Source organism: Polistes fuscatus, unplaced genomic scaffold (assembly GCF_010416935.1).
Source record: "Polistes fuscatus isolate 324 unplaced genomic scaffold, CU_Pfus_HIC Scaffold5, whole genome shotgun sequence".
In the NCBI taxonomy this organism is placed as follows: domain Eukaryota; kingdom Metazoa; phylum Arthropoda; class Insecta; order Hymenoptera; family Vespidae; genus Polistes; species Polistes fuscatus.
This window is the reverse complement of record NW_025113129.1, coordinates 3,955,018-3,982,744: the sequence shown is the minus strand read 5'-3', so window position 1 is coordinate 3,982,744 and position 27,727 is coordinate 3,955,018. Positions and strand designations below refer to the sequence as shown.

Below are 27,727 nucleotides of genomic sequence, written 5' to 3'. Positions count from 1 at the left end.
TAATCTCTGTTTTTTTAATAAATATTTTTATTTAAATTGTCAATTAACCATATCGGTCACTGTTTCTCATGTTAGTTAAAAAATATATACACAGGATATTTACAAGTAAATAAGTAAACATTCGTCATTACATTCATTGAATAAGATGAAAAAATAAAGATGTTATTTCAGTTCTCATTGATGATTCATGATAACTTACACACTGAGAAATAAATAAGACATAGATGTTTTATATAATTTATAAATATACTGCCATTTAAGCAGTATGAATTAAAAAATAATTTATGCCAGTGAGAGCTTGCATCATTTTTATATATGCTTTTACCCATACAACATTTCTCACTGATCATTATTTTCCATTGATTCATTGATTTTCTTTTTTTTTTTTTTTACTTTAACAACAACTACATAGTATCTTATCTTTAGATAACACAATAGATAAATCGTTCCTTTTTTCTTTTTTTTCAATTATTTTTCAAATCATTTCAGCGATAGAGTAAATGCATCATATTAACGATTAGAAAAATAATTAGCATCAAAATACCATTTGTAGATCAAGAGATAATTCTCTCAATATACATTTTGTTAATTATTAATTAATTATTTTGATGATATATGATCTTTCGAAAAGCTACGTAACTGTACAATATTATGTATAAATGTAAAGAAACAAAATCAAATAGTAATTATAATAATGGGGTAAAACTATTTATGTTAGGATTTGTTTAAACATTTTGAATAGCTATAATTGGGGTAGATTGTTAAATCCACTTAAAGAATGAGATAAGGAATTGAACAATCATATTTGATATATTCGTAGAGATTGGACATAATGATATAGCAAGTTCTCTATTCTTTAATTATTTGTGCTATGTTTTATTCTTCCTGAGCTTTCTTTGGTGTTTGTCCCACTGTATGTTATGATTCTTTTGTGCGTTTTTGATATTTCATTCTTCAAGTACCCAAATATTAAAGTGAATATTAAAATCACTATAAATCAATTCTATCAAATAATTTCATTTAACTCATTGGTTAGAGACTAGTTTCTTCTATGGAATCCGTTCTTTGAAGCTGCCTCCTTTCATCTATACCAACGAAATATGTCGTGACATATCCCTTTGGTTTAACCCATGTTTCGCCGCGCAAATGACATTTAACACCTTGTTGTTCTAGTACATTAGCAGTTTCAGCAGTTACCTGTAACAGTAAACATCATCTCGCTATACAATATTTACCCAAAATTATTGTAAAAAAAAAAAAAAAAAATCCTCTTTTTCCAATTAGCAAAAATAGTCATTTTACATTTTCGATTTATTACATTGGCACGCAGTATTAAAAATGTATTGATATGATCATTTGATTAAAAGATTATACGCGAATCAAACCTGTATTTTGCCTGGCAATCCTGTAGTATCCATTCTTGATGCCATGTTAACGGCGTCTCCCCAAATATCGTAAAGAGGTTTTTGAGCTCCGACAACACCAGCTGAAACTTCACCATGCGATATGCCAATTCTCAACCTATAGATTTATCAAATTCACAATATTTTATTAGGGTATTATTTCTAATTAATTGTTTTTATAACAAATAATAATAGATATACAATTACGCGTACCTATATGGTTTAGAATTAGATTCAGCATTGATTCTATCCAAGACGACCATCATCTGCGCTGCAAATTCTGCCATAACTTTGACTACATTGTTGCTAGAATTTTCTTCACTTTCTAAACTGTGCATAGAATCACGACGACTCGCTTCAAGACCACAAGCCGCCATATATGTTGTTCCTAATTCGTTAAATATATTTTATTTTTATATGTATGCTTTAAATTTTAAATGTTAATAATTAAATTGATAAATAGTACGTAAACAATATCAAGTACCTGCGATTTTGATTTTCTCAATGCGACCAACGTAATACGGCTCGAATAACAATTTATCGAATTTGCATATGATATCGTTCAGATCAATCAGGATGTTACTTTCGTCGATCGATAAATCCGTTAAGGATGCAAACATTACGGCAACATTACGGTGTGCTCGATGATACGGTTCATTTCCTTCCGTTCTATCCATATTTAAGTAAAATTCCGCTGGAAAAAGAAATATTAGATTCATAGATTGTATCAATACTTAGTTAATCTATAAAAAATGTTTATTAACATTTCAGAGGCCTCGAGTTTAAAACAAACGAGTATAATTATTAGAAAATTAGAATTACTAGAGAAACGCTTATAGATTATAATATTTAAAGTGCATTTTTATTCATTGCTTTATTTTTGACTTATACTAATTATTTTGTATATTATTCTATTAAAAATGTAACCAATACTTACCAACATGTTCCGGTAAAATATTTCGAAGTAATAATTTATTAGCATTTCGTGTATGAAAAGCTTCGTCCTGTTCCAAAGTCAATTGTCGTTTCCATTGATAGTCCAATCTGCTCAAGTATTCTGCCTAAATAAATGTCCATGTAAGTAAAAACGAAAAGATTATGTTAAAAGGCATGGTAGCCTTCTCAACTCAATTAGCGTTTCTCAACCTATGAACCAATATTGTGTCTCGTTCAATTTTGAATGGGCCACGGAAAGCTGGTGCTTATCGTGTTTGTATTTGTAAAGATTTTTGATCAGTATTTACAATATAATAAAATATCGGTATGTAATAAAAGCGATCAATATTTCACGCTCGTGAAAAGGTTGAGAAAAGGTGTTATAGATTTGTAGTCAGATTATTCACCTGACGATCGATAAGATGCAGCGAAAGTGTGAGAAAGACAACACTTAAAATATGTGCCACTCTTGGCTCCAAATATGGATTCCATGTTTCGCCTGTCTATCAAGAATATACAAAATTGCATCGATATTAGGAATAAGTTTTTTAAAATGATTTAAAATTTTTCATTATATAAACAATGATTTAAAGATTATTATTACCTGGAATATATTATTGCGATATACCCAAACATTCCATGCATAAAATGTTACTACTATGATACCGATCAGTAACTTGAGAACGTAATGCACTCTCAAGAAGAGGAAACTTGTAAGGATTGCCAAAGAGCAGGTTTCCGTCATTTGCTGAAGCAATGATGTACGATATTGCATTTAATCGCTTAAAAGTTTGAACAAGGGAAAAGTAATTTTTAATCTTCGTTTACCTATTAAATAATCTTACCCAGGGTGTAGAAATACACTCAAGTTTAGCAGCACCCACTTGTGCTATGCTAGATGTTACATTATCGCTCGATAGTAAGTCCACGTTTTGACATTCGAACTGAAAAGTGATCGTTAGAATAAAATGATATTACAGTGGGATTTATTTAGTTGAAATACTTACAATCATATCGAACATAGCGCATGCTGCTAACATTATAGTTATTACCAGATAAAGAATTATCCTGAGCAATGCACTCCAAACAACCTAATAGGAAAAAAATGATAAATGAATTTAGTAAGAAAATAACGTTGTCATTTTGATTTAGTAACTGACCTTAACGCTCGTTTGATACAAGAAAGATATCAATTTGTTGCGAGGATTTGGGACGTTTCCTTCATCGTGCGGATCTTTGTAACGATTCCAGGCAAAATGCATCCACGTAAGAGGTATCAATATTAATAGAAATAACATAGCTATCGTATAACCTATGGCCGTGCCGGTATGCCACCTGTAAACGAATCAATTGATATAATCTTACCATTAAGTATTTAGATTAAATTTGTAGAGTATTACTTTTCAGTAGGTAACGCACTCTGATAGCGTGATCGCTGGTACGAGAGAGATAAGACCCATGAAAAAAAGTACAAATACAGCGCACGCGATAAAGAATTTGAACAAGGGATCGGGTTCGCGTAAAAACGGTATCTCCCAATTCCATTGTTTGTAATTGAGGAAAATTGGATTGATATGTTCCCATCTGGTCCATTGCCTGGAAACACGTTTGCTGCATTTAAAAAGATAATGCAATAAGACGTGCATATTAATGAATAATTTGATTAATTGTTTTACTCACTCCCATTTGCTAAGCGGCATCTGCTTAATTGCATCTTCCATTTCTGCGTCTGCGGCTTTAAGCATCAAGTGGTAGTCCCTCAAACAAGAATCCATGAAATGAGTTCTGCGTCTGTAACTACCGGCAAAGACATCTGCTGCGTGATCGTTACTCGGCGAGGTTAATCGTCTTCGTGCACTCGATGACACACTTGGTCGTCCCGGTGTTAAGAACTTGACGTAATGCTTACAGCTCGATGCCGAGGTATCCGGTGCAATTACCGTCAAGGTGTTCTCGCTGTTCTGCAACAAGGTTCGCCTGTCAACGATACGAAATGTTCAAACGAAGTTTTACCGTAGAAAAAAACAATTACAGTTACAAGGATAAAGCTTCGAAGAACTTTATCTTAATCCTTTGCATACGGAATGTGCAACGTTCATTGGTCAACATCGTATAATAAAAACTTATCCTATATTTGATGCAATATATGTAATTATATTTAAATAGGGTTAAATTATATAATTTAACGAGACAGCATCGACAAAAGCCCTATGCCGTGTTATCATTGAAAAACACATACCTGCATCAATGATGGTTCTGGCGCAACGGGTGTAATTAAATAACTGCGAATTCCATATTTATTAAGAACTTCATCGTTGAGCGTTTCAACCGGTACGCAATCGTAATCGGTAGCGTCAATGAGATCTAACGTTTGTTGAGTAACATGAACCTTTCCAGGTTTCCCAGTTTGTTCCATTTTATTCGCTATGACAACGTCTCGCGACCATACGTCGTATTGCCACTTGTTCGAGCCTAAAATTCCGGATATTATATTTCCCGAGTGAACACCGATTCTCATGTTAACGTCCACTCCACTTTCGCGACGAACCCTGGTTCTTACTTCTTTGATAATTTTTATCATGTCCAGGCCTGTCCAATGGGTATTATATAGAATAACAGTTTAACAGTTAAACAGTTAAAAGTACTTTTCTAGAATAATAGAATATTTACCTAAATCAACGCAGTTTTTGGCATGTTGCGAGTTTGGCGTGGGCACACCGCTCACGCAATAATAGCAATCGCCTAAAAACTTAATCCGCAGTACGTTATGCCTTTCGGATGCTTCGTCGAAACTGCCAAACAAGTCGTTCAGAGTTTCGACTAGTTTCCGCACTGGTAATGAGAGAGTCAAACCAGAAAAATTGACCACGTCGGCGTATAAAATGGATACGTTATTGTGCGTTTCAACGCAAAGATCACTGCCAAACAAACAGGTCATTTATATATATATATATATTTTATTATATATATTTTATCATATATTTATTATCAAATATTTGGAAACTTGCTTTCGTGGTCTTCCCTTCGGTGGTGGCTTTTTATGTTCTTCCATAAATTTAAAAATATCCCGAAATTCCTTTTTTATTCTTGCGGCTATATGTTGTGGAAGAATGCTACGTGTGAGTTGTTCCTAGAAAAAAGAAAAAAGAAAAAAGAAAAAAGGAAACAACGTAAATGCATTATTGTTTCGAAATTGATTTTCGTTCTGTATTCTATTTAAATTGCTTTTCATCATCTTTTATACGATCTTTTTGTTTGTTTGCAGTTTGCTATCGATACAGTTTCATACGAATGAATAACGATTGACTATCCATTGACTATCCATTGACTATTCACATTTAAGCGTTTATATTCATAACCATACTGCGGATATCAGAAAGCTTTTAAAAATAAGGATAAAAAAAAGCTTTTCATACGTTGTTATCATCGTGTATACAAGCAAAAGAGAAACAATGTCTTTTTTTCCACATTGTGCTTTTCAAATAGATATTTTTAGAAATTCTTTGATTACATATATTTGGATTCACAATTGAATATAATAAATAATTACCTCTTGATCTTTCTCATAATTAAGTTTCAACGTCGTTTCGACACATTTTCGACGGTCAAGGAACGATCGTCTTATTACGACCTCATTCATAAATCTAAAATAAAGACCCAGGCCGTTAACGCAAATGTAATAAATAGCATCAATGGTTATCTGTAATGCAGAGATATTGTCCGATTAAGACATTATTCGAGTAAATAACGAGATAATGAAATTTTGTAAGTAGAAATGCTCTTAAATGTTACTTTGCTAATGTAATCAGGTGTATTTCTATAAGTGATGAGCAAAAGAGTGACCAAGTAGCACATCGTCGCTGTAATCCCCAGCACGAACGCGTGCAGATTTTCTGTCAGCGGTAGGAAGACGTAACATGCTAATAACGTGTGCGTTGCATACGTTGGTCTATAATAAAGAAAATCAAATGACACATCGGAAAATCATTATATCAATTTATTTTTCATAATTATTTGAAGCTATTGGTAAGATTATTGACCGTAATCTAACTAAACATTCCAAAGATTATTTTATTTAACACTAAACGTAGCACGCAAGTCGTGTCAAATTTGCTTCGAAATTTTGCATTCGTTTTAGTTAAAATTAGATTATAGCAAAAATAGATATAAAATAGATAGGATAAGAATGATGTTACGTTTAGTGTTAATAAAGCAATATCGATAGAAAGAATTTGTTTACCGTATAGGTGGTATATCCTCGGTATATAAAAGAGTGTAATAAAGTGGTACCATCAGATCACCGATCACCAACAGCGTAATTACCAAACACGAGAGCATAACCGGCAAATACGTATTTCTCGCAATGATTTTTGATCTGAATGATAGCGCTATAGTGGGACAAAGTAATGCACCTATGATACTGTGAACTATCACGTCTGGAATGCATTCTTCGATGTTTACCTGGGTCGAAAGGAACGAATAATCGGTAAAAAAGTGCAACGAGAGAGAGAGAGAGAGAGAGATTAGAAATTAGATTAGATTGTTTAGCATTTCGATATACAATATTTACTCACCATCGTGATTAACACGAAACAATAGATAAATCCCAAAATTATTTCCACCAATACGAATAAGGATAAGTAACCATATTGGAGTCTTCTTTGATAGATGGTATAAAGTTTTTCCAAACTTTTGTATTTGAATTGCTTCTGAAAATAAAATCAAAGATCGCGATAAGATTTTAAAGGAGAAACGGAGTGATTTAAACGTTTCAAATTCCCGATAGTATTAGCACTGATAATTCTATGTTACAGAAGCGACAATCAGATCGACGAGTGTGTTAATTTTTAGAATGAATCGAACTATCTATTTATTGCTTTTAGTTTTTAACTTGAAAAGAATAATATACAAGAAACTCATTAGTAGGCATGTTGTGTTTGTTTATATATATAACCTAAATTTTTTCTTCTTTTTTCGTTGGAATATAAATTCTATGGCAAGATATGTTTAAATAACTAACATTAGTAAGCGTATAAACAATATAAACTTCGCGCTCAAAATAATCATGTATCCTTTTGCGTTTTTATCAGTCATAGTAGCAAAGAAGTAAAATTACAATACATTAAGGGATCATTCTGGTCAAAAATTCGGGAAAAATCGAAGGAACTTTTTCAGAGGCGTTACGGTTGCTATTTTGGCGGAGGCAGCTATTTTGTTGTTGTTGTTGTTGTCTATTTGTTACAAGTTTAATCGTAAGATCAATTCGTCTGTCGTCGTTTTCGTAGAGATAACAATTTAGGCAAATTTTCTTATTTGAATGAGTCCTTAAATTGATTGTAAGATAAAATAAAAAATATCTAAAAACTTTCAATCATAATTACGTATAATTCTGATATTCCTCTTAAATGGAATGTTGATCCAAAAACAATTAGAGTTTGTTTAGCACTGGGAGAAAAATGAGTTCAATTGTTTCGGTTCTATCTAAACTTTCTTTCTTGGATATTATACTAAATAAATAATAAACTGTTGACTTGTGTTTAATTAAAAAGAAAAATAGTCATATCGATAAGATATAACAGCACTCGCGTATCGAAAGAAACTATTCGACATTGTAGGTGTTTCTTTGAATATATCTGTAGGATTTTGGAAAATAGGAAAAGGCGAAAAAAACGAATTGGATCGTTTTCTATGAAGTCAGTGAAATGTGTTTTTTGTTTGTTCTAGACGCACGAATAGGAGCGCGGTTCGCGAAGCTCTGCCACTCTCTGGTGGAGCTTTCAAGGAATACACGTAGAACGAAAAGCTTCTTCTCTACGTTTCTCGCGCGTGCGTTTTCGTATAATTTGCTGCTACTTGCCGAGAGCCTCTCGACCCGCTGGATATTGATCTTCAATTTCAAATAGCTTCGAACCTCGCTACCTCCCCTAATACTTCTCTCCAAAAGTCCAATTTTAACAGTTATTTTATATTTGGTTAATCAAAGTTTCGCAAGAACAACTCTCAACTCGGATATTTTTAAGTAAATTACACGCATTTTTAAATATACCATTTTTTCGCTCGTTAGTATTATTTAAGAAATTGAAAATGGGTTAAATATAGATGAGTTAGCAAACCGTGATTTTCATCTATCACCGTGCATCATAGCGGTCAATTTCTTTGAAAATAGTTCAACTTTTTTCAAGCAGAATAATTCTTATCCCATTTTCAAAAAGTACAAATTTGCATAATGTTTAATAATAATATTTATGCATAAATATATGTGGAGTAGAGAATATTTCCTAAACGGTTTCCTTCAAGTTCCGGTAAATAATATTTCGAACAATGGTAGAAGAGAAAAATGGAGCAATCGAGATTGAGAACCATTGATAGATCAATGAAAAATATTAGTAATTCTTTTAGAAAAGAATTTAAAAAATCAACTATTCAATCGTATCAAAATAACTTCTCTTTTGTAAAATTCCCAATAGTAAATTTGTAAACAGACGCGCGCGAATTAATGAAAAATTGATGATTAATTTAGCAAAAATATTGATTGACATATCGATAAAAAGTAATATAAAATCAAAAGGAATCGTCGATAAGAAGAAAAAGAAAGAGAATAAAACGTGATTCAATTTTATCGTCGAATTTCATCTTTCTATGATTAAATTGTTTAACGATTTATTAAAAAAAAGACGACTTATCGTGTTAACACTTGTTGAGATGATTAAATTCTACTAATAATAAAAAAGTCTCGTTCTCGTACTATCGACTAAGTTTGTTCGATAATGAAGAGGTAAAAGAAATGAAAAGAAAAAACACATATATAGTCAATCGTGTATCGTGTCGCGCTGATCGAGTTATCGAATGCGTTTACTGATACGCGGATGCGATAGGCGAGGTAAACAACGTGCGCACGCGCATCTTCTTCGACTAATATTTTTCAAACAACAAAAATATAAAAAAGAACAAAAATACGATACGACTTCCGGCTGCTAAAGAGAGAAAGCATAGCGCGTAACTTATGGTTCGATTGAAATGATAAGCGATCCGATGGGCCGAATTCTGATTCATTAGTTGCAAATAATTCGCTAGATAGGAAAAATATTATGTCGAACGCAACGGACAGGTGAATTTATGTCGAGTGATACTCGATACTATTCGCGTCAAGTGTGTTAGGTATTTATTATACAACCCAACACATTTGTACTTGTATTATTTGAAAGATACATCTGTTAAACTGTGATATATTCATGAATGTTTGAATTCATTACTTTGGTAAAGCTATTGGAATAACTAAATGGTCTATATTGTTAAATTGTTAGCGTTAGGGTTGCATATTCATATCTCGAACCTTTTATATTCGTAAAATAATAAAAAAGCGTTGTAACTCACTCTTAAACTGGACCAAGTCCACTCGTCGAGGCTGTTAGGTGAAACGACACGACCATCGTCGACGTTCTGAAGGGAGGTCAAGGATGCTCGGGTTACCAGCTCTACGTCCATTTTATTATTCCTCGTAGGTGTTCTTGCGATCAGCCGGAAGACGATGATAATAGTCAAGTGCTGGTAGTGGTAGTTAAAGTGGAGATGGAGGAAATAAAGCGAGAGAAGGAGAAGGATAAAGAGAAGATTATGGTAGAGGAGGGTAAAGATGACGATGACGACGACGACGATGACGACGACGATGACGACGACGATGACGACGACGATGACGATGATGACGATGACGACGACCACGTCGACGGCGACGCCGACGCCGACGCCGCCGACGACGACGACGACGGCGTCGCGATTTCTCCGTTCATTGCGTTTAAATATCGCAACGCTACTGATTCACCCCAGTTCTTTCAACAGTTCTCTCGCCAGTCCTCTCACCAGTCCTCTCACCAGTCCTCTCACCAGTTCTCTCACCAGTTCTTTCACCAGTTTTTTCCCGACACCCCGGACCGATTCTTCAGAGTTTATCGCGATAAGAGAAATGGGCCACTCGAGAAACTAGTTGCGCCCTTTTAACTAAGCTTTCAAGTTCCCCTATGTTAGCCAATGTGTTGCTACGATAACACTCCTTTACACCCTTCGCATATTCGTCATTTACATTTTTACTTTTTTATTTTGTTCTTCCTCTTTTCAACTTGTTTGTCAAATAAATATTTACGTCCTTCGATTAAAAAGTATTATTCTTATATCTTCCTCCGAGCAGTTTTTCTCTTTGCTCACTTTCGAAGGAACTTTTATCGCGGTGTCCTTCTATCTCACGGAAAGTCACACTTTCTCCATGAGCATTCTCGCTTCTGTAATTCGTATTACGTGCTTCTCCTTCCAACGAGTCTGTTCCATTCAATTTCGTATTCTATAGATATATCTTCTCTGTAGGTAGGTTTCATCATACTTTCATTACGTTCATTTCGTATTTTAACGCTAAACTTATCGAAAGTACTCGCATCATAACCGACCAACGAATCAATAATTTAATATAAATATTATTTTTTACAAGCAAACAAATCTATGAGAACGAATGTGAAATTTGTATTCAAAATTGAAACCGGATCATTTGATATAACATCGGTTGCAAAGATATGAATTTAGAATTACGCGGAGAAAGATTACGCGAAAAAAGTCTAAGATGATCGAAAATCGATCGATTTTTCTTACTAGATGTGGCTTACTAGATGTGTTACGACGTATTACACACCTGCGTGTGCATATACATATAGACATAATGGAAGTGTTATTAAACATTCGAAAAACTATGACTACCTTGCTAGGCTTTCGATCAATGCGGATATCCTTATTACATCCTGCTCGTTCCTCCTTCGTATGCGAGCGATACGGTACGAATAATGTTGTCCGGTATCTTTCCGGTTCCCTTTTACGTTCCAAAAGTGGACTTCCTATTTGGCTGAAAACAAAAAATTCATTCTTTACAATTCTAACTTTATACATACATATTGTACTGACGCGAGTGAGAGATACATTTTAAACGAGTCAATTTGCGTACAAGTAGTGTACGTATAAATCCCATATAAATCCCTAACTTACGATAAATATGTAAGGTATGCACGCGTGTACTTATGTATTATTGGTTTAGGATAGATTTAACATTGCGTCGAAAAATATGTGCCATTAGCGTTAGGATAAACGAATCGAAAGTACGAATTGGATTTTCATAAAGGATCGATTTCTTTTTAGTTGACCAAGTGACACGCGTTGCGTTAATAATTACTTGCATCGTTACAAATGTCCAATCTTTGGTTGTAAGAGTTTAAGAAATATTCCAAATTGTTACACCTATCACTAATGATTTTGGATGCTATCGAGCAATTGTCATGCAAATAATAATAAATATATATCCGCCACCGAGAAACAGAGCGTTGCGTTGCGTTGCACTGCGCTGCGTTGGGATGCGTTCCGGAGTATCTCGAAGAGCAAACTAAGCAAGCGTTCTCGTTCAAACGAAACTTTCCACTGGGATATGTGTGAGAGCTCTCGATATCTCGTTCGTGCGGTGGCCTCTACAAGTCCAACGACAGGTGTGAACTGAACGAACGAACGAACGAACGAACGAACGAACGAACGAACGAATGACCGGACTAACAGTCGACGATTTTATGATGGCCGATATTCCTTTTCAAATGAACTCCAACATGAAATTAAACGAACGTACGAACATATATACCTTTTCTTTACTTTTCTTTTTTCTTTCTTTTTAATAATCGATTACTGTTCACTTGATAATCCTGGATACTTTCCTTTTCTATCTATTTATTAAGTAATTATCTATATTAAATTGTTGATTTGCATAATCTTTTATGTTTTTTCTTTGTACAATAAATATTAATGTATCTAAAAGAGATTTATGACCACACTCGATAGTTATATTGTCAGTTAGACGGACGTAATATAATATGTACTTTTGTCAAGTATCTTTAGACGGTTTTTAATTTAATTTCAAACCAAAGTTTGTATTTATATATCAGTTGTTTATGAAACAGCTATAATATTATTTCTTCCAACTTTCTTTTTAACAGTATCCTCAATACTTAAAACTGAGGTAATATGAAAGTTTTAGTAAAAAGTTTGATTAACCATAGACTTTTGTTTTTTCTCCTTAATTTGATTAAGACGATTAAAGTAATAATACATAACATTGCTCCTTGTCCTTCATCACCTCGTTATGTTTCCGATTGTCCTCGACGTACACCTACGAGGTGACGTCTTTTTCATTCGAGTCATGCCTGATTTTTCAAGGACGCGTGCTCGCCGCGATGACTAATCTCGACGAACAGTTTTGATATCGATCAAATCGATATGATATGAAATTTTTCATTATATTCCTTTTTTCCGAATCGATGAACGTTTTACAATTCTTAGAACGATTTCTTGACATTTTGTATGTTCGATCATTGTCATCGATCGTTGTCATCGATCCTCGTGACACGTGGTTGGTTTATCTTTCTCGGTAAAGTAAGAATCTGTGAATGTAATAGAGAGATCACTTTTTTAATATTTTTCCTTCGATCCGAAGATCGAAAGTTATTCATTTATGTATGTGCACTGCAAACTCGCGCACGATTAATGTAATATATGTTATAAGATAATATTTTTTTTTGCGTATAGATGATTATTTAACACGTTCGTAAATAACACATATTATAAACACTTAGGAGTTTTTTGATAATGTTAAAGCTTTAATAGCGTAAATGCTTTTGATATGACTTCGAAAAATCAACTGAAGGGAATAATTATCTGTTTCTGATAAAAAATCGATAGCATCTCAAAATCAAGTATACAGGGTGGGACAATGAAATTGTTCAATTGGAGCAAAGTATTTCGTCGTCAACGATCGCAAGTCCTAGACGCGTACCGGGAGTATTCACCGCTCAAAGGGTTCAAGAAAAAAAACCAAAACTTTACTCGTTTACGACATTTTTTGCTTCAGTTTATTTCTAACTTAACTGAAAGGTATATGCTTATTAAATATTAAAATAACCATCCTAATTTATCTACACAAATATGTATTATGCGTGGAGATTTCTTCTAAAGTAATCTTTTCTGAATGATTATTGAGTCTTTTATGAAAATGGACAAGATTTATAACAAGCACCCAATCTAACGTCTTTATTCGTCGAATTATACATTTATGAGTATTGCGTGTACGTTTGTGTCTATGTGTGTGTGTGTGTGTCTAATCGAGTTTACGTTAGAGATAGTAGTACTGCTTAGTACTGTTTAGTACTACTCTTTGAATACCTTTGAATACGTCCTGATTATAGACAAATATAATGTAAAATTGATAGTAATAAAGCTTCTACCATTAGTTCTCTCGTAATATACGCATGCCTATTGAAATATTTCGTTCGATTTCATTTATATGGCATTTTTATCTTAGAATAATAGCACCTTTCTTCGGGAGACAAAACTTTTCTTTTAAAAACAAATGGAGAACGTTAACTAATGCTAACATTTCGTTTGAAAAATAAAATACCAATTCTCGTCAAGATATAAAATATTTCAAAGTTATTTTCAATCTTATATCGACGATTATAAATAATAGCAATTCTGATAATTACAGAAAAAAATGACATCAGTAGATTATTACAGTAGAATCGTGTACAACGATGACAATTAGTTATTAGAATTAGTGAGAATGTTGTATTTCGTGCATAGTATCTTGAAATTAATTCGAAACAAGTGAATATTTAAATAAATTCAAATGATAATTTAAGAAAACATTTGTTGAATATTTGTAGCTATCTCTGGTGGTAATTCAGTGTAGACCGAATTCCAATCGTTCGGGAAATCCCGTTGAGCGGATCGCACGAACTCCATTATAAGGTTTTTTGTTTCTGTTAGAGAAAAAAGCAATGAAAATAATGAATGATATAAATGATTATATGTATTAATAATAAATAATTCCAAAATTTACCGTCATCGGAAGTTTTTCCTTCTTGCAGTACGCTGATTGCAACTTGAAGTAAAGTACGCATGTGTGCTTGTAATATATTATGCCCAGCCTGATACAAGATTAAAATACTTTTAAAGACAGCTTTGTTCTCCAAATAATCTTCCTTTAATGGCAATTGATTAACGAATACTGGAAAAACCTGATCCAGCGGTAAAATTTCATAATTCGTAATAATCAAGCGTGCTATTGCACCTAAAATGTTATCTCGAGCACCCATGTGCGATTCTTTAGCAATAGCACTTGATAAAATTTGTAAAATGTCAGGATAATGACTATGATATTGATATTAAAGAATATATATATATATATATATATATACTGGAATGTATATGACGTGAATTAGGTAGCGGGTAGATACTCAACTATGAACCCGATAGTTGACAGATCTACTTCAGGGATGCGCCCCTGCCTACGCGAGCCTTGGTTTATCTCCCAAGACCATACGGGTGAAACCATTGTCCTATCCCTGACTCTCCTTTCAAACCTACAAATTTTCCTTTCTTAATATCCTATAATTTTATATTAGCCAACCCAAAGCCTATGCTCAATACTGGGCGCAAACGGGCTAAAGAAGAAGAAGAAGAAGAAGAAGATATGATGTGAAAATTGATTAAAAGGATACGGATAAACAGCATCTTGGCCATGTAAGGCAAGCTCGCCGATTCCAAATATCGCATTGTTACGAACATTGGCATTAGAATCATTAGCGAACTTCAAAAAAATTGGAAGAAGTTGTGGCAAAAAAACGGCGACAGCATGTTTAAGGCCAGAGAAACACTCTGAAATCGTTCCAACTGCAAAAGCTCTTTGCGTATCGGATTTGTTTTTTTTCTATGAATAAAACAACATATTAGATTATATTAAAGTAATGAATAATTAATGAAGGATTATTAAAAATGCAGGGAATAGATTTACCGATCTTTCTAGAAGCATTGGTAATACTACTTCAAAGTAAATTGCAAAGTCTTCCGACGAAATGACTTTTTTAAGATTCGTAAGTAGATCACCTGCACATTCGACTAACAGTTCGTCTTGTTCTGCTTCGATCTCTACGTCCTCTCCTTCTTCCTGATCTTGACATTTAGTTTTACCTTTAAAGATTGAAATCATATATTGTAGTTGTACAACTTATATTTACAATTAGTAAATACACCTGACATTAGAAATACCTGACATAACATCCGTTATGCAGTTCATAATAGCATATTTATGACCTTCACCAATAAAAACATCAGACTTTATTTCTTTAAGCATTTCCGAATATGCATCCAATCCACCCATAGCTACTGTTCTATCGTCGTCTAGTCTTATTAATTCTGACAGTTTAGGGATGAAAACTGATAATGCTTTAAACATTGACTGTTTACCTTCGTTGGAATTAATTTTAGAAAAATTAATACAAAACTGTAATAAAGCCTCTATAGCTGCCTTTCGAATATCCTCATGGGGATAATTAATTAATTTGAAAACCTCTTCGAATGATTTCTCAAGATATGGCAAAAATGCTTCTCTATAGGAAGAAAAATATGAATTATTTGTCGATAAATTAAAGTTGAATAAATATTAGTAGATCGATATGAAGTATTAATTCTTACTCCGTATATTGAGCGATTTCTTTAAGTGCTGCGATTGCTTCTTCCTTTTCTTCGACGTAAGAATTTTCAACGGTGTAACCAGCTACATCTTCGTCATCTTCATCTTCTTCGTTATCTGTATTTTCTATATCTTCCTCATCTTCAGTTTCATCGCTTAGATCTTCATATATCGAGAAAGCAGTTGTTTCATCTTCTTTAAAATATGGCTAGGACAAAAATATTTGTTATTAAACAATAAGTTTATAATGCATCATCGAAAAAAAAAAAAAAAATACTTACCATTATACCTTCGGTACTTCGCATACTGTTTATCGCGTATTCAACAATTTGAGGTAGCGCCATTGCAATTTCTTTTTTCATAACTTTACTAATGGAAGCAAATAAGCCGTAAATAGATTTTCGCAAATCAGGATCTTCATTTTCCTTCAATAAATTTAATCCCAATTCGAGAGATCTCGTTGCCAGTGGTGCAAAATGTTCATCTCCTATCGTTCTAGCAATTATTCCAAGTATATCTGTAATTTAAATACACGTGTACTATATATTATATTATAATATCTGCAATAATTTATACGCACGCATTTGCAATGATATAATATTAATTTAAAACCAACCAACAGCTTGAACTTGAAGACACATAGTTTCATCCGTTGGTTTCTCCGTAAGATAACCATTAAGAATAGTAATAATTTTTTCAAAATAAGGCAACATGTTTTCCTTACTGGCATAAGCTGCTGAGCCAATTATACTCAATGTTAATTCTTTTACACGTACCGAGGTGTCTGCATTTATTATTTCAAAAATTTTTCCCATCAAAGTAGGTAAATAGGGTAATAAACTTTCATTTAAATTTTCACAAAACGTTTCAAGAGCATAAAACATTCGTTCAATCGACAATGGTTCTTTTTTCTCTTGTCTAATAAGAGTGCATACTTGACCAAGGTATTCGAATAATACAGGTAGTAGTTCATACGAATATTGTGATATATCTGGTTGTAAATGTTCGGAAAATTGGCCGAGCGCAAAAAGAGCAGCATTTCTTACAATAGGTGCAGCATCGGCAATTCCTTGACAAATGCAACGTAAGAACGATTCTAAATATTTCGATCGTATATGTTCCGAGCAACCTTCAGCAAGTACTGCCATAACTACATACGATGATGATTTAACATAAATATCAGTCCCTTGAAGACCTGGTTCAATGTGCTTCAACTAAAAGAGAAAAAATATTAGAGAAAAAAATATTTATAATCTTTTTACTTATATTAAGGTTCAAGATGAAATCTTTTCATATCGTACCAAATGTGGAATTAGTTTTTCAGGGGGCAAGTGCAATGCTAATGTATCCAGTGTTTGAGCCGCGCAGGTAACAGGTGTACTATCTTCGTTATCCCTACCAAAGTAGTCTTCTAAGCTATCATCATCGGGACGAGATGACATGAGAGAGAATAATGTATCTGTAAATAAATTCTGGCATAGTATAATATAGAAGAGAAAATATTGGAAATATAAATACAAATGCAAATAAATGAATCCTTACCGATAATTGGTTCAATCAATTTGTGTTTAATAAGACTCTTTTTTCTAGTTCTCGCAAGCCCGCTAATAAAGTTAAGTGCTTTAATGCGAAGAGGATCGGATAAAGATTTGTTATTAGCAATAGCAAGGCACATGCTAATAAGTGGCTTTATATGCGGTGCTATCACATTAATTTCATTATCACACAACTCGTCTAATAATTCATAAGATGTTGTAGCCTTATCTTCATCGACCTGTATCAAAGCCTGTATCATCGTCATAATTTGTGGCATCATACGACTGTAGGCATTTATCATCTAAAAGTATAGTTAATCGTTGACACGATTAAAGATTCCAGCACTTTTATAATACAATGTATATAATAAAATATAATAAGTTTATTCAGGGGGTACGTACATTCTGATTACCGTTAATCAAGGGTATTAAATTTTGTAACGTTTGCATAACATAATACGCAATGGAATATTCTGAATTTCGCAGATTATTTAATGTTTGAGAAAGAAGAGTGACAACAGAATCTGCATAAACGTTATATGCATTTGGTGCTACCTCCGTCATAGTTGCCAATGTATACATACCTAACTGTAATTAAATGTCTCTTATTAATAAAAAGTTTAATAACGTGTTAAACGCCACACTTAAATATATTTCTATGGCTGGCAGATTATCGTAGTACTAAATTTATCAAGCACCAAAAGATTACCTCTTTGTCGAATAGATTTTCACTTGTAATTAATTGTTGTACAAACTGCAATACTTCTGGCCAACCATTACTAGGTAATTCGTGTTTAACTATGGTTCCTATCAATTGGACTATAGAATTTTTTACAAATTTTTCTGATTCATTGCATAGTGCCTAATTAAACAAATCATGTATAAAATACCATTTTTAATGAAATTTATTATTAAAATATTTACTTACGGGTAGGATCATTGCTTTAATGTCAGCGCGTATATTTTCTGGTAATTCTGTCCAATGTTTTCCTTTGCTATAACGCTTTCTAAGTAAAACCGCTGCATATTGTCTGATCTAAAGACATTTTTGAAGCGCATATAAATATAATAGTATATTTTTGATAAAGAAAAATAGAATATTATATACTTGTGGATTTGCAGAAGATACAATGAGTTGGCATAAAGCGGGTGCACTTTCAGATTTCTTGAATGCTTTTCGCAGTTCTGCAGTGCCCTATATATAAGAAATATTAGAAATTAAAAATAAAGGTTCCACCTACTATTCCATAGTATTCTTTAAAGTATATCATTTCTTTCAAGATCAATTATCTCTTAAATTGGGTAAAAAGGAAAAACTTGAAATGAAAAAAAAATATATGTGATATTTTTATTAGAGTATAATTTACAGTAGGAGAAAGGAAAGGTTAAGTGCATCTAGGAAAGCATTGTCTATACAGAAACTAAACATTATATTTCATTTTCAAAATTTTGTATAATAGAAAAAAAATATTTAAAAGTAGAAAATGAATGTAAACATATGATAAATACGATAAATTACTGTACTTATAAATTAACACGTGCTTTACAGTGTTTGTCGATAGATCAGTTTATTGAAACCTTATGAAATATCGGTGCATACCTCTAGTATAGTAGCGTTATCGGCTACGAGTAGCTTCAATAGTATTTGCTCCATCAGTAATTAATAAAGAAACTATAAAATATTATTTTGATGAAAATTAATTTCACGAAAAGCACGGATTTATCGCTACCGCTAAAACGGTTTGTTAATAAAACGAACGCGTGTGGCGCTTTTAACGCGCATGCGCAGTTGAGTTAATCGTGTGTAAATATGTATATGAGCTTTACATGAGTCGTCAACTGCATTACATATTTACATTTAGCAATTTCTAATTGATAACGACGTTGTCGAACAATTGCACGAACCATAGTTATTATTATTGAGCTGCATTCCTCCTAACAATTTTTTCATTTGTATTTTCTTAACTGTATAACTTTTTTTAAGTAGAGTCGACGAACTTTAAGTGAGTTTTTTTTTTAAAGTTATGTGTGCCTGTATAATGTAAATCACGAAGCATGTAATTTGATTTGGTCTAAGAGTACCACATCATTGGGATTAGTTTATTATTTTATAGGGAGCCCTATTCCTCTCTCTCTCTCTCTCTCTCTTTCTCTCTCCCTCTCCCTCTCACGTAGGCAGGCGCTGCCGCTGAAAACACCTTGAAATAATGCAGTCATCTAACAGACTCTTCGGATGGCTGCTATTTTAAAAATTCACCCAACGTAAGTTCGTAGAAATATCGACGTTATCGGTTCTGCGTTTTGTATTTTCCCGAAATTTCCTTTTCGTAAGAAAAAAATGAGCTTTGTAGCTATCAGATTTGAGTATATTACATTGAGTGATATTAAAGTGGGCGTCTGGTTACTTTTACATTGGTACACGACCGACTTACCTTCGTTATAAAAATGTTATTTAAATAAAAGCAAACGACTCGCATTTTTGTGCTCCTATTGTGGGTATACGATCCGAAAGAAGCCTACTTTAAAGACAGCGATGTAGCTGTCGTCGGTCCCATTGAGTGACTTCTCTTGCACCTCGTGCACATCGTGCACGTCCTATGGCCGAAATGCATTAAATCGAATCTTCTACGAAAAGAGAGAAATCTTATCTACAGGGTGTCAAGAAACTTCACATAAACTTAGGCCCGAAAATGTTTTACTAAAGAGTTCTAAATAGTAGTAAATGCATTTTCAATGCGTAGACTATTTGTCAAAACGTAAGAATGATGAATTTTTTCGTAGATAATTTTTCTAATGAAAATCTAAAAGAATTATAATATATGTGCAATAGTAAGTATTATACTATATAATACTTAGGATTATCAGTCGTCTCTTTGTACGCGGTTGATCGCGAAGAAAAATTTCATCTTGAAATTAATGTCGATTGCGAATCTGTTTCGTGTAAGCCGACACCATATACGTTCTCTTCATCATACACATCGTGAACGTTCTCTAATTTATTGTATAAGCAATCCTTCCACTTAGTTAGTTGCCTAACTCGATTCAACGAAACCAGCGATTCGAGGATGATCTCTTTTCTTTCGTATTTAACAAAATGTACTTACTCACTTTTGTTGAATTCCATTTGAAGCTAATTACATGGAGATAAATATTACTAAATGAATTCCTTCTGATAGTTATAGGATACGAATTTGTATAGTAGATCATTTGTACAGAAAACACCAACAAATCAATACATACTTACACATACTTACTTATTGCATTATCGAATTTCCATCCGTAATAGATAATATTTTGCGTATATCTGCCTGCTACGGGATGACCAATCCGATAAATCTAGCGTAACATTCCTCTCGTTCGCGATAATGAAATTAAGATCAGATGTCAAAGTTATTTTTGGACGGTGACGATATCTATTATCGAGCTGCGTTTCTGTGGAAAAAAAAAAAAAAAGAAAGGACCGTGCAACCGTGCATTACCGAAGGCAGAAAGGGTGTTCGAGTGTTTGAACACATGGTAACGCGATATTCGAAAAGGGAGTCTAAGTATATTACTCGAATAGGTTGTTACCTATTAACCAACCTACCGATCTTTTCTTTCGGAAAAGATCCGAGGATGCGGATTTTGTTTTACGAACGTTTTTACGACTAGCTTGGACGAGAAGAGGACTGCTGGCAACATGTTACTATCGCTTACGTTCCCATTATCTTTGCCGTGCGAGCTGTTATATGGTTCTTTGTCGCTACAACTATTTTTTTCTTCCTTTTTCTTCTCTCTTTCTTCCTGTTCGGTTTAAAAAAATGTTAACGGAGAAGTTAGAGCGTGGGAGAACCCCGTGGAAGAACACCGGGGAAGATATTCAAAAGCAATTTATGTCATAATGTAAATGTAGGATACTAAATTATTTCGATTTTGTCGTTAAATAAGGAAAGGACTAAGTAGACCTAAATAGAGGACAGTTTATTTTCGATCCATCCAAGTATGGGAGAATATTTTTATGCGTACGAGCTTTTTTTTTTCAATAGGAATACCATAAACCGCGAAGAAGATTAGTGTCATTGCGGTTTTTCGGAGGAAACGTTTCAATCGACCGCGTTTACAAATTTCCCAATTTCCGTCGACGAATTTTCTTATCGTTGCCACAAAACCGACGAGGAGTCTTCCTGACGTCTAACTCTCGGATATTCGCATTCGATCATCGCGTACGAAGGGGCGAATAAGTAAGTACGTCATTCGCGCTTATAGAATTTACTGGGATACCGGCTGACGTCATATGATCAATAAATGAACAATACTCCACATTTGTTTTTCTTATTTTCTTTTTTTTTTTCCCCTTAATTTTCTTACTCTTCCACCTACATATTCGATAAACGATATTTTCATTCTACAAATTTGGCTCCAAAAAAATGTGCTTATCCTTAAATTAAAATAACGATATTTAATGAATTAATTATAAATACATATACATATTAAAATACCTCTAGGCGGACAATCATCGAAGTCAGATCGAAGAAGAACGAACCAATAATCCTCGTCATCGTCATTATCATCATTATAGCGTATTATAATTAGATCATTTTTGCGAGAGGATATCGACCGAATGTTTTTCCCTCTTTTCAAACTCGTTCACTTTTCACGTAATGTAGTCGATCCGATCGTAAAATGGATCATCGATGACGACGACATTGTTTCAAAAGTCAAACTCATTGTCGGACACTTTTCATATATTGTACTTGACTTGATCGTAATACATGGCCGGAGTCGCCGTTGTCGGTGGTGTCGTCGTCGTCGTTGGCGTCGATGTCGGCGGTGGTGGTGGCGGTGGTGGTGGGGTGTTTGCGTGATGAAGACACGAGGAAACGGCTACGTTCGGCACGTTTGATATGCTCAAACTACCGATGTTACTCAAGTTCAGAGAACTCAAAGAACTCAAGGAACTCAAGCTCACGGTACCCGTTGGATGACCAAAGTACGAGGGCTTTCTATCGATTATGCTACCTCCGGAACTATTTGAACTCGAATTCGAGCATTGAATTTTCAACCCTGAAACAAAGATGATAAATCCTTTATTATTGGGAATTATGTTTGAGTTTAAAAAAGGAGCGAGCGTTGGGACTGGAAGAAAAACTACTAAAGACGTTTATTGGGATCCATTTAGCGAGACCACACATAATGGGTGCATCGTTTAAAAGGACAAAGAAGAAAAATCAGAAGAAAAGGAGCAAAAGTTCCCTCGCGATAGAAATCGTCGTAGAATCGGTCCTCGTATATAATCGTACGATCAATTCTAAGCCCCGGCAGTTCTCAAGTAGTCTCAAGCTTCGAGTGACCACTTCACTCGTGTCTCGACTTCTTGCTTCTTTTTTTTCTTCTTTCTTCTTCTTTAATCGGATAAAAAACACGCAAATTATATATAGAGTAGATAGTAAGCGAGATATTTCAATTAGTTGAAAAATGAAATAGATAAAAATATTGAAAAGTAATTGCAACACTTTAGAAGGGTTAAGGACGATACGCGTCTTATCGTTGAGATGTTCTCTGTTCTCTAAAACGGAAGATAGGATCTAAAGAGTAGCATCGACTCTCGTAGAAGCTTCAAAACGACATCGTGTGTGGTCGTCGTCTTTCGGATGCCACTGAAGATCTTTCTCTTTCTCTCTGCGACGCGAAGAAGAAGGAGAAGAAAGGGTAGGAGAAGAGGAAGGAGGAGGAGAAGAAGAAGAAGAAGAAGAAGAAGAAGGCTGCCCGAGTCTCGTTGCTCGTGGACCAACGTGCTCGTCGCCAATTTTTTTTTTTACAAACGCGTCGAAGGCGATCGAGAAACAGTGCTGCTGTAAAAGACGGATACAGTAGCTCGTTTCTGCTCGAATACCGAATACACGGTGTTCGCGGTAACACAACGAGAATAATGTCGAGAGAGATGCTGCTAGAAATATACCAGAACCGGGGAAGAAATTGAAGGAGAGGCGAGGGAAGGGAGGACCGAGGGAAAGAGAAAACAGAGAAAAAAGAAAAAAGAAAAAAAGGAAAATTCTCTCTCCGGTGCAGATTGATCTCGTTTACACTTCAGTGACTGACGGAAATGAGATGGGAAGATATAACCGTGCACGCGAAGTGAGGTTAAACTGGAAGGGTGGTAAATGCGTGGGTGGCGAGTTTACGCGGCGTCGAGACCATTTACAGGATATCTGTAAATGTACTATATAAAAGGAATAGATCGCACTTTTCAAAAAAGAAACCGAATAAAAAGCGCGATATCTTTACGCTTATAAGAATAACGCGAAGAGATCGTATAATCGATTAAGTTCACCCCTTTGTTTGTTTCGATCCTATCAATCTGAAGTATCATTAAATTTTAACTCCCTACTCGACCTTACGCTTTGACGAGTTAAAAAGCCGTTTACTCGGATACTGCCTTCGGCTACTACTACTACTACTACTACTACTATATTTCGTTTCTCGTAAGTGGAACGTATATTAGAGTAACGTCTTGTTTATCACGCTTTGTAAATGTTTACAAGCGTGGGCCACGATTCCGAAGCTCTTTCGCTCTTACAAGCAGCAGCACGCGACTCTCTCTCTCTCTCTCTACTAATTGCACGTGGCAAAAAGTTTACAAGCCTCATCGCAATTTGTAGTACTTTAAATTTCTCCTATTTATATCCTCCCTTTATTGTTAGATCATTTATGATCAATTAATGACCGTAAAAATTGTTCTTACTTTGATTTCGACGGAGTAGTGTTCGAAGGAAAAAAGTGCGTGGGAGGAGAAAGGCGGGTCGCGAGTAGGCTCGAATTTACACGTGTTAGTTTAGAAACGAAGAATTACGAGCTTAGAAGATAGGGATTGCATCTGGGCGGGTGGCGCGTTCGTCTCGGCTACTAATAGGTCCTGTCAACTCTTACGATTCTCTGACGTTTTTCACCGCGTAAATGTCAACCTCCGATGCCTTTATTTTTCTTTTCTTTTCAATCCTTCGCGCGGAGGAATTTCGTTTTCCCGTATGACCGAAAAGCAATACTTTTTATTTTCTTCTTCTAAATAATCGTAAAAGAGGGGCCAAAGGGTCTCGTAGAAGACGACGCCAGTAGAATCGATGGATGATGGCTCGTGAATCCCAGAATGGTCCGCCGAATCGTAGAGCTATGCTATGTTAAAAGCGCGTTCTTGTGAGTTTCGTATTACGGATTCTGGCGCCGGGCGAGGCCGTCAGCTCGTAAACTGTCTCCGGTCTTCCAGATGGCCCCAAAACGACAACATCATCACCGCGAAATAATGTTTTCCTCGCAATTTACAATCATTTCGAGGAGGTTGGACGAGAATCCTTGCTCCTGACCACCACCGAGCTTACGTATCCGGATTAGGATTCGAGAATGAAATCGTTCGAGTATCGAGACACGCGATCGGATTTACCAAAATATCGGATCATTTGTGTTCTTTTCGAATTCTTATTTATTTGATCTCGAAGAAAAGAAAAATGTCGATAACTGACCATGATCGGCGACGACAGGTGTTTGACCGTGCGGCGAAGCTACGTTTCCAGCGGGACTGCCGTTTCCGTTTTGATCGTGAACCGTCTGCATGGCGAGATTGACGTTGACGTTAGCCGTGGCTGGAACGCCAGGATTGTTGACACCGATAGCACCATAACCCACGTAATAGTCTTGCCCGGTAGGAGGTTGAGCGTTCACGGTGGGATTACCCGCGCACTTGTAGATCATCATACTTTCGTTATCCTTGTATATCGTTTCCTGATGCTGAGGATGGTGGTCCTTGAGTTGAAATCCGTCGATCGGTCTGTAAGCGGCGGCAGCGGCGGCGGCGGCCACGGTGCTCAATTGATCCTGATTTCTACCGGTACCGTAACCGGGCTCGCTCTTAAACGTAACCAATTCGCCGTTACGATAAACGGACGAAGGTTCCCCGGTTTTATAAGTGACCTCGGTGGTTTTATAGGTGACTTCGGCTATGGGAGGAGTTTTGTAACTCGACTCGGGATAGCTCCAATCCGCGGAAACAGCTGCCGCTGGCCCATACATCGCGTATTCCTGATAATTCTGATATTGATTTTGATAACCATTAGCGTAATCCATGCCGCCGGACGCTGCTAAATTGTCGTAGCCAGCTTGAACTCCTACCGGTCCACCCGCGGAAAAATATTGAGGATATTGAGCCTTCAAGGCTTGTCCTTTGCGACGAAATCCCCGTGGCCGACGACGAAAGCTACCCTCCTCGAACATATATTCGGTCGAAGGATCGATGGTCCAATAATGACCTTTTCCAGGCCTACCAAGACCTTTCGGTAATTTAATGAAACACTCGTTCAAGCTAAGATTATGTCGAACCGAGTTTTTCCAGCCTTGGTACGCGCCGCGAAAGAATGGGAAGCGTTGTTGAAGAAAGGAATAAATTTCCGAGAGCGTCAGTCTCTTCCCCGGGCTCGATTGTATCGCCATAACGATCAAAGCGATGTACGAATAAGGCGGCTTCTCTTGACGACGCGCACCAGGCTTACGGGTCACTTCCGTGTTCGACGGATTGCACATTATTTGTTCCATGTTTTGATTCTGCGAAAGATTCCCGTGCAATCCCAAACTCGTACGAGCACCCATTAACGTCGAACTTGCCTGTCCGACGGACTGTGACTGCGATTGCGACTGCGATTGCGACTGCGACTGCGTTTCTTGCCCGTGCATATGAACGTTGCTACTTTCCGACTCGTTTTTCATCGTCGTCGCCGTCGTCGTCGTCGTCGTATGTTGTCTCCGGCTGATCTCCGAGAGAGATCCTCCTCGCGGCAACGACGTCACTATCATGCTTTGATCCATCGAATCTTATCGCAATCCTCACTAACTCGAGTCGAACATTTTCCCTAATTCTTCCTCCGACTCGCGATACCAAACCAAAACATAACAGTTAACGTTAGATGATTCGCCCTGTCTCACAAATACTTTCTTTTTTTATTTATTTCAGCACAATTGGATTATTCGATTTTATCCTCGAATATTTTTGTTTTCATTTAATCCGCACGATTAAATTTCCCGGTTAAAGGACGCAACCGATCGATCCACTATCCAACGCGATGATGTGGAACATTATTGTGTTTTCGAGCGACTGGATTTCCGGCCTTCTCAAGAGCTATAGTCTTCTTTCCTATTTGGAGGCGTGGAGGAGCGTGGAGGAGCGTGGGTATTTCTCAAATCGATTGGTCGAGCTGTTCCCACTCTCGACGAATCAGCAAATGGTATTTCTTCTTCGCGTCATGTCTGACGGCAACAACTTTTACCATAGACATCGATGATGAACTTTACTTTCCTTTCCCTTCTTTCTTTCTTTCTGCATTTTATTTTGCTCCTATTTTATTCGCATTCGCGCGAATGGATTATCGGGAAATTTCGCGTCTCGTAGTATAATGCCATTTATGAGATACCTACGATTTCCTATTTACGCCTAGATAACTGGCAAAAGTTTTGACATTTTTCTTTTTTTCTTATTTTTAGAAAAGTCATTAGAAACTTTCATTGTCAATTGAACTTAGTGTAATCCAATTTGTAGTCGAACGAGATCAAACGACAAATCAATGTCCATGTCTCTCTGTCGGAAATACCTACAACAGATAGAATTAAATCAAAGTTAAGATTATCGGGACAATTTTGACGAAGAAAAAATAAATCTTCCAATTTTTAATATTCTTATTCGTGATAATATGTATCATAGGAGAAATTAGAGAGACGAGTAACAGTTGGCCGGCACGTTAACCAACGAGACGCTTGGCACCGCCCACTTCTCGAAACACCCATTTTAGTTATATACCCTCGTAGGAGGACACTTACTTGGCTATGATACTGATATTAAAGAAAGTGGCTACTCGGTAATATCGAATCATTATTATATTCGTATATATTTGGATTTCGAATGAATCGTTCTTTGCATAAGTTTATATCGGATATAATTACTAAAAATCTCTCCTATGAATGGACGAAAAAACATTCTACGATCTGGAATTGTACATTTCGGAAAGTTTAATTTTTCATTGCACGGCCATACGCGCAATGTATGCCGGTCATATGTCAGTCATATGTCATTACTGACTACCGTAAAAATAATTAGCAAGAATAAAGTATCGTCGTTTGGACAACACTTGTTGCGGCTCATATCGAGATGATATTATTTGGATATTATTTAGAAACATTAGATAAGATCGAGGCGTACTACAAAAAGCCAGTATATTTTATTCTTCGAAGGATTAATCGGAAAACGATGTCCTTTGAACCGATAGCTTATCTTGCACACGTTCCAACCGTAATATGCT

The 27,727-nt window shown here is 35.4% G+C and overlaps 3 protein-coding genes across 7 annotated transcripts; all 3 read right to left on the bottom strand.

Annotated features, from left to right (window-relative positions):
• Nucleotides 1–863: 863 nt before the first annotated feature.
• On the bottom strand, nucleotides 864–11,841 carry LOC122521894 (adenylate cyclase type 2-like). Of its 5 annotated transcripts, XM_043642632.1 has the most exons (22): nucleotides 11,679–11,841; nucleotides 11,079–11,220; nucleotides 9,714–10,671; nucleotides 6,914–7,048; nucleotides 6,580–6,800; nucleotides 6,132–6,288; nucleotides 5,890–6,039; nucleotides 5,348–5,469; nucleotides 5,010–5,257; nucleotides 4,579–4,928; nucleotides 4,020–4,300; nucleotides 3,759–3,950; nucleotides 3,500–3,674; nucleotides 3,347–3,430; nucleotides 3,185–3,283; nucleotides 2,944–3,087; nucleotides 2,747–2,842; nucleotides 2,341–2,464; nucleotides 1,888–2,097; nucleotides 1,617–1,791; nucleotides 1,386–1,521; nucleotides 864–1,197 (listed from the first exon to the last, which is right to left on the bottom strand). In XM_043642632.1, the coding sequence occupies exons 3-22, from the start codon at nucleotides 9,822–9,824 to the stop codon at nucleotides 1,033–1,035; spliced, it is 3,375 nt and encodes a 1,124-aa protein (XP_043498567.1). In that variant the 5' UTR covers nucleotides 9,825–10,671; nucleotides 11,079–11,220; nucleotides 11,679–11,841; the 3' UTR covers nucleotides 864–1,032. The 5 variants fall into 5 exon arrangements, with proteins under 5 accessions (XP_043498567.1, XP_043498568.1, XP_043498569.1 ...); XM_043642633.1 differs by having other exon boundaries at nucleotides 3,759–3,935; nucleotides 9,714–11,220; nucleotides 11,679–11,840; XM_043642634.1 differs by lacking the exons at nucleotides 9,714–10,671; nucleotides 11,079–11,220; nucleotides 11,679–11,841 and adding an exon at nucleotides 7,721–8,134.
• A 1,570-nt stretch (nucleotides 11,842–13,411) lies between these two features.
• LOC122521896 (importin-4-like) lies at nucleotides 13,412–19,172 on the bottom strand. Its single transcript, XM_043642637.1, has 15 exons — nucleotides 19,015–19,172; nucleotides 18,523–18,609; nucleotides 18,343–18,450; nucleotides 18,124–18,276; nucleotides 17,817–18,002; nucleotides 17,422–17,716; nucleotides 17,181–17,338; nucleotides 16,496–17,093; nucleotides 16,161–16,396; nucleotides 15,882–16,087; nucleotides 15,456–15,796; nucleotides 15,202–15,377; nucleotides 14,909–15,117; nucleotides 14,248–14,558; nucleotides 13,412–14,167 (listed from the first exon to the last, which is right to left on the bottom strand). The coding sequence occupies exons 1-15, from the start codon at nucleotides 19,066–19,068 to the stop codon at nucleotides 14,043–14,045; spliced, it is 3,243 nt and encodes a 1,080-aa protein (XP_043498572.1). The 5' UTR covers nucleotides 19,069–19,172; the 3' UTR covers nucleotides 13,412–14,042.
• A 2,962-nt stretch (nucleotides 19,173–22,134) lies between these two features.
• LOC122522056 (forkhead box protein C1-A-like) lies at nucleotides 22,135–26,231 on the bottom strand. Its single transcript, XM_043642850.1, has 2 exons — nucleotides 24,908–26,231; nucleotides 22,135–22,457 (listed from the first exon to the last, which is right to left on the bottom strand). Exons 1-2 carry the CDS (start codon nucleotides 26,229–26,231, stop codon nucleotides 22,135–22,137), a joined length of 1,647 nt encoding a protein of 548 aa, XP_043498785.1.
• Nucleotides 26,232–27,727: the final 1,496 nt, after the last annotated feature.